The sequence below is a fragment of the Neomonachus schauinslandi genome, chromosome 11, assembly GCF_002201575.2.
Source record: "Neomonachus schauinslandi chromosome 11, ASM220157v2, whole genome shotgun sequence".
Taxonomy (NCBI): domain Eukaryota; kingdom Metazoa; phylum Chordata; class Mammalia; order Carnivora; family Phocidae; genus Neomonachus; species Neomonachus schauinslandi.
Genome location: NC_058413.1, coordinates 13,971,669 through 13,985,401, shown reverse-complemented (window position 1 = coordinate 13,985,401; position 13,733 = coordinate 13,971,669). Strand labels below are relative to the sequence as shown.

At 34.8% G+C, this 13,733-nt stretch overlaps 1 protein-coding gene and 1 non-coding gene across 2 annotated transcripts; both read left to right on the top strand.

The window, feature by feature from the left end:
• Positions 1–1,855: 1,855 nt before the first annotated feature.
• Positions 1,856–2,785, top strand: LOC110575786 (olfactory receptor 4C16-like). The gene has a single exon (XM_021684821.1). The coding sequence runs from the start codon at positions 1,856–1,858 to the stop codon at positions 2,783–2,785; it is 930 nt and encodes a 309-aa protein (XP_021540496.1).
• A 2,318-nt stretch (positions 2,786–5,103) lies between these two features.
• LOC123326329 lies at positions 5,104–5,233 on the top strand. The gene has a single exon (XR_006541033.1). It is a non-coding gene; the product is annotated as a small nucleolar RNA SNORA18 (small nucleolar RNA).
• Positions 5,234–13,733: the final 8,500 nt, after the last annotated feature.

Genomic DNA, 13,733 nt, shown 5'->3' with positions numbered 1-13,733 from the left:
AAAATTGATCTCAACTTACTTCCTGGATTTTTAAATCATGGGAATATTTGTCTGTCTGCCATACATAGTGGATAAAAGGCCGCATTAGTTTAATGATATGAAAGTGTTCTGTAATCAGAATATTACTAAAACCATCAGATAAATATTATATTTAAGAGGTAATTGAGAAGTTTTAATTAAAAAATACTAAGTACCTACATGGAACAAGGCATTGAGGTTGAAACTATGGAGAATAAAATCCTGAGAATAAATAGTTTTCAAAGATTCTTATTCCAAGAAAGAAGCTAAAGAAAGCACACACATAATTGAATTTAAGCATGGTATGTAATGTTATAAGAAAATCTATAAAGGATGTCAATGGAGAAAAGGAGTGAGAATTTCTTTTATCACAGAGTAATTACTGAAGGCCTCCAGAGAAGAGTTCTTGGAATTTGGGTCTTGAAGTTTTGAGACAATTGAAGTAGGTAGAAATGAAATGACATTCCAGGAAGGAAGGAGATTATTGATTAAACTGTTGATTAAATATTTGGTAAGTCTTCCAAATTATTTTTAAATACACCACACTTCAGTTTATACTTTTATACTTTTACTCATATGTAGTGTCCCTTTCAACACCATCTTGACAAGAAAGATCTAGAGAAAAGATTTTGTTCTTTGAAGTGAAGTCAGTGGCAATCTTATTTTCCAAATTTGAAAAAAGGAAATCTTCATTTGGAAGGTATAAAATTTCAAAGTTGAATGATCATTGACTTTGCCAGGATAGAAAAAAATTGAATCAAGTCAGTTCTATTTACTATTCCTCTTGTCTAAAAGTATATCTACCTCACTCTTCTGAATCTTTGTTCTGTTACAAGGATATGGGATTTTCACTACCTAGATAATACAAACTCTGGTGGAGATTACAGTCGTGATTTGGTCCTGCATGAACTGCCTGGTGACATTTCCCTACATGACCTCAGATCCAAAGTGCTTAAGCTAAAATTTGGATTATTGAAAACATGAGCTATTGAGTAATAATAACCTCTTTCGTTTATATGTAATCTCAGGGATTTTGGGTCCTCTAAGGAGTGCTTTCCAGAAATGGGAGGGAGAAAATTAGAAATGCAGATATTTGAGATAGTCAACTATCAAAGACATTCATTCACTTATCTGCATTAGAGTATGTCAAATACTAAGTATCATAAGGGTGTTTCAAGGTAATAGCATTTTATTTAGAAGCTGTAAGTATTTCTTGTCCCTCTTTTCAAGCTGTAATATCTGGGAACAAATGTTTAGTGAAAGATGGTGTATTATATAATTATGAAAAATATACAGTTTCTATAACTATGTATAACAAATACAGAGTGATAAATATATGCATAAAGAAGACATTCTTTATGGGGTGAAAGTGGGGTGTGATTTTATATTTATATCATGAACCTCAAAAGGCAGCCAAAATATCCAAAATGCCAAGTGATACACCATCGAAACATGGGCCCAAGGATTTATTAAATATGCAAAAATAATAACATTAATAATAAAATGGAGTCATATCTTTCACCTTTATATTCATTGAATTGACAAAATTAATCAGAATCATTTAAATGCTACAAGATTGTACCTGAAGTGTGCTCTAGGAAGATACAACCTTCACAAATTTGTTGAGATTCATAATGACCTTATGACATGGCCATTATAAATGGAGGAACAAACTATTGAGGTGACTTGTAAGAACTCACCCCTAAAACATTCATGATGAGGAATATTTATTTTTCTTAAAATATTCCATAAAATCACACATCACACCTTGAATTAATTCCTTTCTTTTTTTCAGATCAACAGCTTCACACTCAGCCTTCTCCTCGTTCATGAAATCATGCAGCTATATAATGTGACTGAGTTCATTCTGCTTGGGTTGACCCAGGATCCTCTTAGAAAGAAAATTGTGTTTGTCATTTTCTTGCTTTTCTATCTGGGGATGTTGCTGGGTAACTTTTTGATTATTACTACTATCAAGACCAGCCAGACACTAGGGAGTCCAATGTATTTCTTCCTTTTCCACCTATCCTTATCTGACACCTGCTTTTGTAGTTCCATAGCCCCTAGAATGATTGTGGATGCCCTTTTGAAGAAAACCACTATCTCTTTCAGTGAGTGCATGATACAAGTCTTTTCATTCCATTTCTTTGGCTGCCTGGAGATTTTCATCCTAATCCTCATGGCTGCTGACCGCTACGTGGCCATCTGTAAGCCCCTGCACTACACAACCATCATGAGTCGACGGGTCTGTGAGGTGCTGGTGGCTATAGCCTGGGTGGGGTCCTGTGTGCATTCTTTAGCTCAGATTTTTCTTGCCTTGAGTTTACCTTTCTGTGGTCCCAATGTGATTGATCACTATTTTTGTGACTTGCAGCCCTTGTTGAAACTTGCCTGCGCAGACACCTATGTGATCAATCTACTGTTGGTGTCCAATAGTGGGGCCATTTGTACAGTGAGTTTTGTCATGCTGATGTGCTCCTATGTTATCATCTTGTATTCTCTGAGAAACCACAGTGCTGAAGGGAGGAGAAAAGCCCTCTCCACCTGCATCTCTCACATCATTGTGGTCATCTTGTTCTTTGGTCCTTGCATATTTATATACACACGCCCTGCAACCACCTTCCCCATGGATAAGATGATAGCTGTGTTTTATACACTTGGAACACCTTTGATCAATCCTCTGATTTACACATTGAGGAATGCAGAAGTGAAAAATGCCATGAGGAAGTTATGGAGAAAGAAGTTGATTTCAGATGACAAAAGATGAGTGGGAGTTTCAAATTTTTCTTCATTGTTTGGATTTGTCTAAAAGTCTATTAAGAATGTTATCTTTTTATTGTGGTGTTAACATAATCAGGGGGCATGGGAATTCATTCCTTCAAGAATGAGCATGTACACTGGTTAGTGTTGAGTCAGTTTCATGTACAAGAAGAGACAGCACCAGGTACAAACTGCCATGTCAAGACACATGCGTGGGATGTTCACTGCTGTGTCTCTACCTCTCTTGCCTGCCTAGCATCACGGTGGTTTTGATCTAGTGTTTTTCCTGCTCTTCTTCATGTTGACTTTTGGTGTTCTCTGTTTACAGTTATACTTTTATATGCTTATATCCACAGCCTGGCAGACTATTCCTCCTTCATATGATTTCCTTTGTATTAGACACTTCAGTCACATCATGTCTGATCATGTACTTTCAACTTGGTATTTCTTCTTGGTTGACTGAGCAGAAAACACCAGATCCAAATAATTATAAAATCTTCATGTTTTAAGGGACAATTTATATGTTAGGTAATCTCCCTTCTATTTCTTGGGGTCATACTTCAAATTCTCATATTTATTTAGATCCTCCTAGAACAGTGGCAGAACATAGTGTGAATACTCACCTTTCTGAAGGAATCTTTTTACCTTGGGAAGGTTCTGATAGTGGGGGTGGTACTCATATTATTCTTTTTGTAAAAACTACTTTTTGCTTCTACAATGATCACTTCTAATTGAGGGGAAGCATTAGGTTTTTCATTGGTCATACAATTTATAATAATTTGTTTATACTATTGGGTTATTATGATTGTAGCGCAGATAGCCCAAATTAAGTAGATATATTCATGTGGGCTAGAAGTAAAGTATACAAGCAACAAAAGGTTGAAATAGGGAATTTGAATGTAACAACTGATAAAGAATGTTAAAACTCAGAGGAGTCTTTAGGCTTTGAAACAGAAATAGTTACATCACAGATATGAATTATCTTAGTGAGTTTTAATATAATCTAGAAAAGAGGGTAACTTGAGAGAGACCAAGATATTTGGACAAAACTGTATTTATGTAATAGAGAGGGATATCACCTTTTGTCACCATCCATCAACATTGCAGTATTGAGTTACATGATCACTAAGAATCTTTCAGTTTCAACCTATTTTCTTATTTGTATTTTTCTCCATAGAGAATATTTAACATGGGTATTTTTGGGTTTTTTGAACATATTTTTACTTATAAATTACTAAATTATATTAAAATCACTAAGTTTGTGTGAAGTTTACTGTAATAGGAACATTAAAACCTCTTAGCTTGAGGGGCATCTGGCTGGCTCAGTCAGGAGAACATGGGGCTCTTGATCTCAGGGTCATGAGTTTAAGCCCCATGTTGGCTATGGAGCCTACTTAAAATAAAAAGTTAACAAAAAGAAAAAAGGATTTAGTTTGAAAAAAAATCATCTATTTCTCCATGTGGGAATGGAATCCTGTGAATTCCACAATGAACACTAGTGACATATATACATCACTTTTTTTTTCAGATTCAGAATTTATCCATCTCAAGCAGTTTATCATTGATCATAGCTGATTTTCCTCTTGCAAGGGTCACACTTTAGTAGATCTTAGTTGGCAGAGTTTTATTTGAAGTCCTCTTCTATTTCACAACAAGGCATATACAAAAAGGGGAATATGTTGGATCTAATTTAGGTACCTCCTCAGAGACACTCTATTCAAAATGCCTTCTGAACATGCTTCTGAGATGGAGTTCTCTGGGCTGCTGTTACTGTGTCTCTTGACAACAGAGGTTATGATCTAATTCCAGTTCAGAATTTTGTGATAAAGATAGTAGAACTGAAAAGGTGATGGAATGTGCAACCTCACCAGGATTTTTTTTTTTTTTGATGTCAGTGTTTTGATAGGGAAAGACTAGTACTCTGACATCTAATGTAGACACATTTGTGTGGGTAAGAGGGAGAACTATGAACTCAGAGATGATCTTGCATCCTCTTGGTTGTCATAAGTAGCTCTGTCTTCCTTGAAAGAGGGCAACAACAGTCTTCTGTTGCCTAGACACCTTGTGATTACTTCATTTGAACAAGTTGTCAGACAATGATATTTGGTTTCTTCCTGAGATTCCTCCCACACCCTTCATTGTTTCCAAACATCTAACCAGGTGCGAGTCACAGGGAAGGCCAAGCAGGAAAGTCCAGTATTGCTCTAGGAGGACATGTCATACATGAGAGAACTGTAGGATTCCATGACCACTATGTACAAGTGTGACCTAGGGGAACACTTAATGATGGGGGGTGTTTTCAGTGTGGTAAAAGAGAAGTTTGGAGTTGAGATCTATCCTGATTGGCTTTTTCTGCAGACCCACATCATTGGAGATGCCTAATTGAATAACTATGTTGTCTGCTTTTTCTCACGGAACTCTTTGTTAGATCTGTGGAAAGAACTATAAGAGAGAGCTGCCAAAGTATGAAAGACCTGATAGTCCATTTTTTTAAAAATCTTAGGTATTGGTATATCCTCAAAGTCTGTATTATTCTTGGGTGTGCTAGTTTTGGAGTAAATATGATTTAAACTCAATTCATATTCAGAGGGCCCTAAAGTAAATTGCTTGAAAAAATTAGATCCCAAAGTTTATAGGTAGAAAAGTATCCCATCAGTAAGTCATCAGTGTGTCCATAATCACATAAAATTTTCAGAGAAAATAAGCCCAACTGAAAGAATTGAAGCTTGACATGACAACTGAGGATTGAGCATGGTGTGTGTGCGTGTATATATGTACATATGTATATGTATTTATGTATTATTTTTTATTTTTATGCTTCTTAGCATTCTTAGAAACCTCTTTAATACAAGTGATCATAAACACTTCTCCATAGGCATTGTAGAATGTTATAACTTCCATTTACTGATACTACACTGTTCTCAATGCATCTTGCAAGTTCTTATATTTTTAATGGCAATCAGACTACAATATATTAATGTATCAACTCAACATGTTGTATACCATAAACTTACACAAGATATTTTAATTAAAAAAAAGATGTTCTTATTAAAAGGGCTATCCTGAAGATAAATTTTGGTTCAAACTTTGGAGGAACTAACGGGACATTGGTGAGTAGTGAAAAATAATAACATGTGAGAGTCCCTAAGTAAAATTTTGCTGACTTTAAATAATTTGGCTACTATTGCATGTAATAATTTAAAAAAACCTTTACAGTTAAAAAATGCATATGTCTGAATATAGAATCTTTTGACATGAAACATGTAGCTAGGACTTGAAATTTGATGTTAGGAGTTGATTTGTTGAAATCCCTTTAGGCATGTAATTCTACATGTAACATGTGCTATATTATCATATTTCCAGTTCCCAGGGCTAGGGCAGGAAATTCTGAGGGGCATTTTGGAATTATGTCTACCACAGTGTAAAAGGAGTTTTGGAAAATCATAGCTTTAACCCAAGAAGTGGAGAGTGCATAATTCAGTATTTCTAAAATGAACATATTTCTATCTCTATTAAATATGCCACTTTTGCATCTTCTTCCAAATGTTATTTATCCATGTGGAGAATATGACATTCCCTTAGGCGTGGTTCGAGTCTTGCAAGAAATATAAGTAACATTTTATATTAACATAATCCTTGAATACAACTAAATATATGATCTTCATCAAGTATCTTATACAATCAGTTCAGCTATAACAAATTGTCTACATGCACGAACACGTCAATGCCGTGGATGAGGGCCTGGAGTGGGGAACTTATATTTCAGTGTCACAGAGTTTTGTGCAGTGAGCTGTTGTCTTATTTTGTCCTTCAGTATCAATGACTTTGGTCTAAAGATTGTGATCTGAATGCTTTGTCCTGGAGATATTTCCAAGTTTCTTTGTAAATTGTGTCAGAAATTTTCCAATAATAATAGTAAATAATAGTAGTAATACTAATTATAATAATAGTGACTACATATTACTGATGTGTGATAAAATAATTATACTTATAGGGGAAGAATCTATATATCAGTGAGATAAGTGTCTTATCCAAGGTCACATAGCCTGTGAAAGGTACGCCTGGGATTCAAACTCAGACCCTCGGGTTTCAGCGTTTGAGGTGGTAAACATGAGATCATCCTGGACATCTGGCAAATGCATCTCACATAAAATTGCCTCTTCTTCTAAATACTTAAGATGCATATATGATTAGGTTTTGATGCTCTTCCTATGGTGCATCCTTCAGCCATCTTCCTGTTTCCATTCGCATGCTCAAATGCATGCACTCACACAAAAATAATCAGTCCTCCTTGCAGTGTTTCTGACATCAAAAGCACAAAAATTAAATTGTTTAGACAGGGAACAGAATTGTAAGTGTATTTCAATAAAAAAATGAAAAGTAAATCTTTTAAATTTTATGGTACTTTGCCATCATCAAATAATCAAAACTATAGAAATTATCTTAGTAATTTATTTTGTTGGTGCAATTGAGATTCTACTATGAGTGGACTGTATAAGTTGGAAAATAACATTATTTATCCTAAGTACACAATTCAAAATTTAAGTGTAATTTTGAAATATGCAGTACATTATTTTATTATTTTAATAAAAATTCAGATACACTTATTAAGTACTTCCTCTGTGTAAAATGTGGTAGTACTGGTCACAGTCATTGTAGGGTCAGTAAAGCATCTTAGCCAAGGTCAAATCCTACTATACTAGTTACTAGTTGCCTAGTCTTGTCAATTTATCTCTTTGTGCCTCTGTGGAAATATTAATAATACCATCTCATAAGATCATTATGTGCATTAAATTAAAAAAATTCCTTTAACATCCTTAGCACAATTACTAGCACACTGTAATGACTTTTCAATTACTGCTATTACACTTGCCATCCTCAAAATTTAAGTTATTAAATACAGTCTAAGGAAGAATAGACCCTATTTTCATTGAGTTAATAGTCTATTGAGAAAATGAGAGAAGAACACCAATATTTAAAGAATACGCACAAAACCCCCCAAAACAAAATGAGAAAACCTTCAACTATTTATGAAAAGAGGGTCAAATGATCTGGTGAAATTAGGTATTGGGAGTGTAAAGGGATGACTTGGGTTGTGCAATTAGGTTTCAGAAAGGTGATATAATGAGGATAAGCTTTGTTGGAATGGGGACATTTAAATGACACCTTAATTATTTTAAGAAAAAGCCGAATACCCTCAATGTTAGTAAATAATTAGCCTTGATAATGGAAACAGTGGAAGACCCTTAAGAAATATAATGGATGCATTAGTGTTTATTCTTTGTGTAGAAAGGAATAAGGCCACTTTAAAAACTTTTTGATCAGTGACCGTAGAAACTACATTCGATATTTAACATCATATATTTGAGGCAATCTAAAAAAAATCTATTTTAAAAAGCACATTTGAAAAACCAAAGCAATAGCAAATTAAAATCACCAGTTTATTTTTACTAGCCTTGTCCAAGAATTCCCATAAGGATTGCCATTGACAGGTACAGTTCTTACGTGCATCCAGAGCCTTTAAATACTCTTCCTGACCTGTTCCCCTGCAGCTTCTCCAAGAGTCCCCAACCCTGTGCATTTAGGGAAGTAGACATTGAAGCTCATTATTGCACCAAAGGGAAAAAAAGGCAAGACAGAAAGGCCCAGATGCAGTTGAGATTTTCCTTCCAGTTTTATGCTTCTCATTCCTGTTCTGAGTATTCATAGTTTTTAAGATATATTTATTTTATTTTATTATTTTTTTATTTTTGTAGTTTCAAGTTTTTATTTATATTCCAGTTAGTTAACATATAGTGTAATACTAGTTTCAGGAGTAGAATTCATTACATTTAAATATAATTTGAAACCTACCTACAAAGTATGAGACTTTTTCATTACTTTTTTTGTCCTAAGAGATCTATTCACCTTCTGATTTTGAAGATTTTTTTTCATTTGTTGTCTTGAGTTCAAGAAGACAAAGATATCCCTTTCAATATTAATTGGAATTGGTTGATACTAAATATGTGAGTTCTTATATTTTTTTCCTTTTCCTTCTTTTCTTTATTCGTACATTTTCTATTTTTGCATGTCTGAGTTATGTCATCTCTTTGAACAGCTATAGAATCATCTATCTTTATTCACTTGTTTTCTAAGGTAATATTTTTGCATGAATAATATTCTAGAAATATATCTTCTTGATAATGATTTCTTTTATAACCTTTTAGGCTTCTAATTCATGTAACAATTTGGCATTTTAATAGTTTAAAAACAACTTTTAAAGGTCTACTGTAATAAAAAAATTAAAAAAAAATGGGAATGTTATTTTGAAATCCTGGTTTCAAACTTGGGACTGCTTAGCTGCCAGGTCAGGAGGCTAAGAGAAATTATGGAATGTTGTGCACTCTCCTTTGGATAGAAAATCAATGATAAAAAACAGTAAAAGTTTAGAAAAAATCAAATAATTGAATAAGATAAGAAGTAAGTAATAAAGAGAATAAAGATAGTAAAAAAATGATGGAAATTAATTGATAATTTTGATAAACTGGTAAATGAATTAGTAAATCATTTGATTAAAAAAATTAGTTCTTTGCAGCTGGAAGGATCCATGAAAACTACAATTCCTTATTTTCTTAAGAGGAAATAGATATCCAAAGAATCTGAGGAACTAAATCCCATAATCAGGGAGTGGCAGATCAGGACAAGAACCTCCATTTCTTGCCTCACTGTGCCATAGGTCTGTAATACTGAGCAGTAATCCATGGTATTTGAAATGAATAGGGATTATATGGAAGAAAATTTCAGTAACCACAGTTAAAGAATTTCAAATTATATAATCGGTGACTATTTCTTTAACAAAAATAAATCTGATATATATTAAAATTTTAAAAAACCTGCAGAAAACTAGAAAATGACCTAAGTAAAATAGAGGGATAAAAAAATTATTTTCTTGAAGTGTTTGATTCATTATTCTAAATAATAAGAGAGAGACTATTTTTTGTAGGGTATTGAAGATCTTTATGAATAAATTTTTACTTTGATTTTAGTTCTTCCATCTGTGAAATGGGAGATCCTATGACCTACCCCAGGTTAGTTTGGGATTTTCAGTAATGGTTAGTTGTCAAAATACTTTTATAACTTCTGTAGAAATCTATATTCAGTGGCATGTTAAACTCATTAAAGAAAATTTATTCCCAATGTTCCCTTTGTCCTAGAACTGTGAAGCATTTATAGAATATTAGTCATTTTTAAATTAATAATAAAATTTCATAGTTAATTCTTATGATGTATTATATGCACTGTAGCTAAACGTTTTATATGAATATTTTAATTTGATTCCCACAAGAATCTTATGTGATAAGTACTATTATCACTGTTTTACAGATGAAAAAACAAGGCTCAGAAGGTTTATAACCTGCCTAAGATTATTTAGGTTTAGTGGACCATATATTGAAACGCATTCAGCCAAATTCAAGCACTCTCTCCCACCATGATAACCTGTCTCTCTTGCAAATACAGTTGCCAATTTCACTTCAGGAATTGAAGATTAGCCAGTCAGTCTTGGGTCCTAAGAAATATTTTCTGTGAGAATAAGGACACCAAGATGATACTGAAAATCAGGGGTTATTTTTTCCCCTCCTTTTTAATGCCTTTTTAGCAGAGTGAACACCAGTGTCCCAACTGCCCCTTTTAGGATGCTGTCTGGTGTAGATTTTCTTAGTGACCTTGTTGCAACAGAGATGAAGATTGTAGGTAATCAGAAGTTTTAAATATGGCGGCATTTCTACTGAGTCCATATATATTGGAGGTTGTTAACCTTTTGTGTAGCATATCCTGATATTCAGCAATCTCTGCTGCAAATTTGTTGTTTCCTTCTGTTAAAATGAAAATAGAGTTGGTTCAGTAAAACAAGGAACCATGAAAAAGAGCAAATTATGAACTTGAGTCCTCAGTGATAACAGCTAGAGATATAACAAATCACCTTGAAATTTCTTTAAATCCTATCTGGATTATAAAAGTATAACTAGATGTGCTAGTGCTGATATAAAGACCAAATCCAGATAGAGGTTTAAAAGAGATACAGATATAGATGTGTTTCCTGTTTCCTTATTATCAAATATGTCCTCATGAAGAAGTGTGGGAGTTGGGTACATATGTACCTGTCCAGTTATATTTACATTTTTTATGACAATTGATGACATATGATGCTTGAGGAAGAGCATCTATTCTAAACTTGCTAAAGACATTGAGGAAACAATGTAGTAATTAATGATAAACAAATTATTTAAGTTTACTGAATTCCAGTTCACTTTTTGTTCTGCTTCATTTCATTTCTTATGTATTGTGTTCTTCTCAAACCATATTATAAAATGAGTTTTAAAATTAACTTTAATTTCAGAAGTAATAATGAAATATAATCTCTTTAATAAAGAAATTAAAACATTGAATAACACTACAATCTCCTTTGGCCATCACCTCCTTTATTTCTGAGAAGTAAATCTTTACTTCACACATTTTTCTATTAATTTATAAGCACAGAAGTTCTCACAGAAACTACATGGTATTCTGTGGCTGTGATCTTTTTTTTTTAACATGCATGTTATCATATGTGATTATTTTTGTCCATTAAGTTTTCCATACTAAAGTATGTCTTAGCGATTTGTATCATGGTAGATGTCTCTCAGGGACTGAACATTTAAATGTGTCTACTTTTCCATAATGAGAACATACCACCCCTTATTTCCATTCTATTGTCAGGTTTTAGATCACTTCTATTTTCCAAATTTGAATGAGTATGTAAAGAATATCCTTTTGTATGCTTTCTGGGGTAGTTTTTCTGGGTCACTCATCAAAAATTTAATGGACAACCTTTTAAATTTTATTTTTATAAAGTTGATGAGTGGGAATATAGTATCTCATTCTTGTTGAATCTACATTTCCCTGATTCTAATGAGGTTGAATATTTTGATATACACTTTTTTTAAAATTTATTTATTTTTATTCTTATGTTAATCCCCATACATTACATCATTAGTTTTAGATGAAGTGTTCCATGATTCATTGTTTGTGCATAACACCCAGTGCTCCATGCAGAATGTGCCCTCCTCAATACCCACCACCAGGCTAACCCATCCTCCCACCCCCCTCCCCTCTAGAACCCTGTTTGTTTTTCAGAGTCCATCGTCTCTCATGGTTCGTCTACCCCTCCGATTTCCCCCGCTTCATTCTTCCCCTCCTGCTACCTTCTTCTTCCTCTTCTTCTTCTTTTTTTTTTTTTAAAGATTTTATTTATTTATTTGAGACAGAGAGAATGAGAGAGAGAGAGCACATGAGAGGGGGGAGGGTCAGAGGGAGAAGCAGGCTCCCTGCCGAGCAGGGAGCCCGATGCGGGACTTTTTTTTTTTTTTTTCTTAACATATATTGCATTATTTGTTTCAGAGGTACAGATCTGATATTCAACAGTCTTGCACAATTCACAGTGCTTACCAGAGCACATACCCTCCCCAGTGTCTAACACCCAGTCACCCCATCCCTCCCACCCCACCCCCCACTCCAGCAACCCTCAGTTTGTTTCCTGCAATTAAGAATTCCTCATATCAGTGGGATCATATGATACATGTCTTTCTCTGTTTGACTTATTTCACTCAACATAATACCGTCCAGTTCCATCCACGTCATTGCAAATGGCAAGATCTCATTCCTTATGATGGCTGCATAATATTCCATGTATATATATACCACCTCTTCTTTATCCATTCATCTGTCGATGGACATCTTGGCTCTTTCCACAGTTTGGCTATTGTGGACATTGCTGCTATAAACCTCGGGGTGCACGTACCCTTTCGGATCCCTACTTTTGTATCTTTGGGTAAATACCCAGTAGTGCAATTGCTGGATCATATGGTAGCTCTATGTTCAACTTTTTGAGGAACCTCCATACAGTTTTCCAGAGTGGCTGCACCAGCTTGCATTCCCACCAACAGCGTAGGAGGGTTCCCCTTTCTCCGCATCCCTGCCAACATCTGTCGTTTCCTGACTTGTTAATTTTAGCCATTCTGACTGGTGTGAGGTGGTATCTCATTGAGGTTTTGATTTGGATTTCCCTGATGCCGAGCGATATTGAGCACTTTTTTATGTGTCTGTTGGCCATTTGGATGTCTTCTTTGGAAAAATGTCTGTTCATGTCTTCTGCCCATTTCTTGATTGGATTATTTGTTCTTTGGGTGTTGAGTTTGATGAGTTCTTTATAGATTTTGGATACTACCCCTTTATCTGATATGTCATTTGCAAATATCTTCTCCCATTCTGTCGGTTGTCTTTTGGTTTTGTTGACTGTTTCCTTTGCTTTGCAAAAGCTTTTTATCTTGATGAAGTCCCAATAGTTCATTTTTGCCCTTGCTTCCCTTGCCTTTGGCGATGTTTCTAGGAAGAAGTTGCGTCGGCTGAGGTCAAAGAGGTTGCTGCCTGTGTTCTCCTTTAGGATTTTGATGGACTCCTGTCTCACATTGAGGTCTTTCAACCATTTGGGGTCTATTTTTGTGTGTGGTGTAAGGAAATGGTCCAGTTTCATTCTTCTGCATGTGGCTATCCAATTTTCCCAACACCATTTTTTTTTTTTTTAAGATTTTATTTATTGGAGACAGAATGAGAGAGAGAGAGCTCATGAGAGGGGGGAGGGTCAGAGGGAGAAGCAGGTTCCCCACCGAGCAGGGAGCCCGATGCGGGACTCGATCCTGGGACTCCAGGATCATGACCTGAGCCGAAGGCAGTTGCTTAACCGACTGAGCCACCCAGGCACCCCCCAACACCATTTGTTGAAGAGACTGTCTTTGTTCCATTGGAGATTCTTTCCTGCTTTGTCAAAGATGAGTTGACCATAGAGTTGAGGGTTCATTTCTGGGCTCTCTATTCTGTTCCATTGATCTATGTGTCTGTTTTTGTGCCAGTACCATGCTGTCATCATCAAGACAGCATGG

Coding starts and splice junctions, on each gene's coding strand:
- LOC110575786 (XM_021684821.1), top strand. CDS start 1,856: ATGCAGCTATATAATGTGACTGAGTTCATTCTGCTTGGGTTGACCCAG.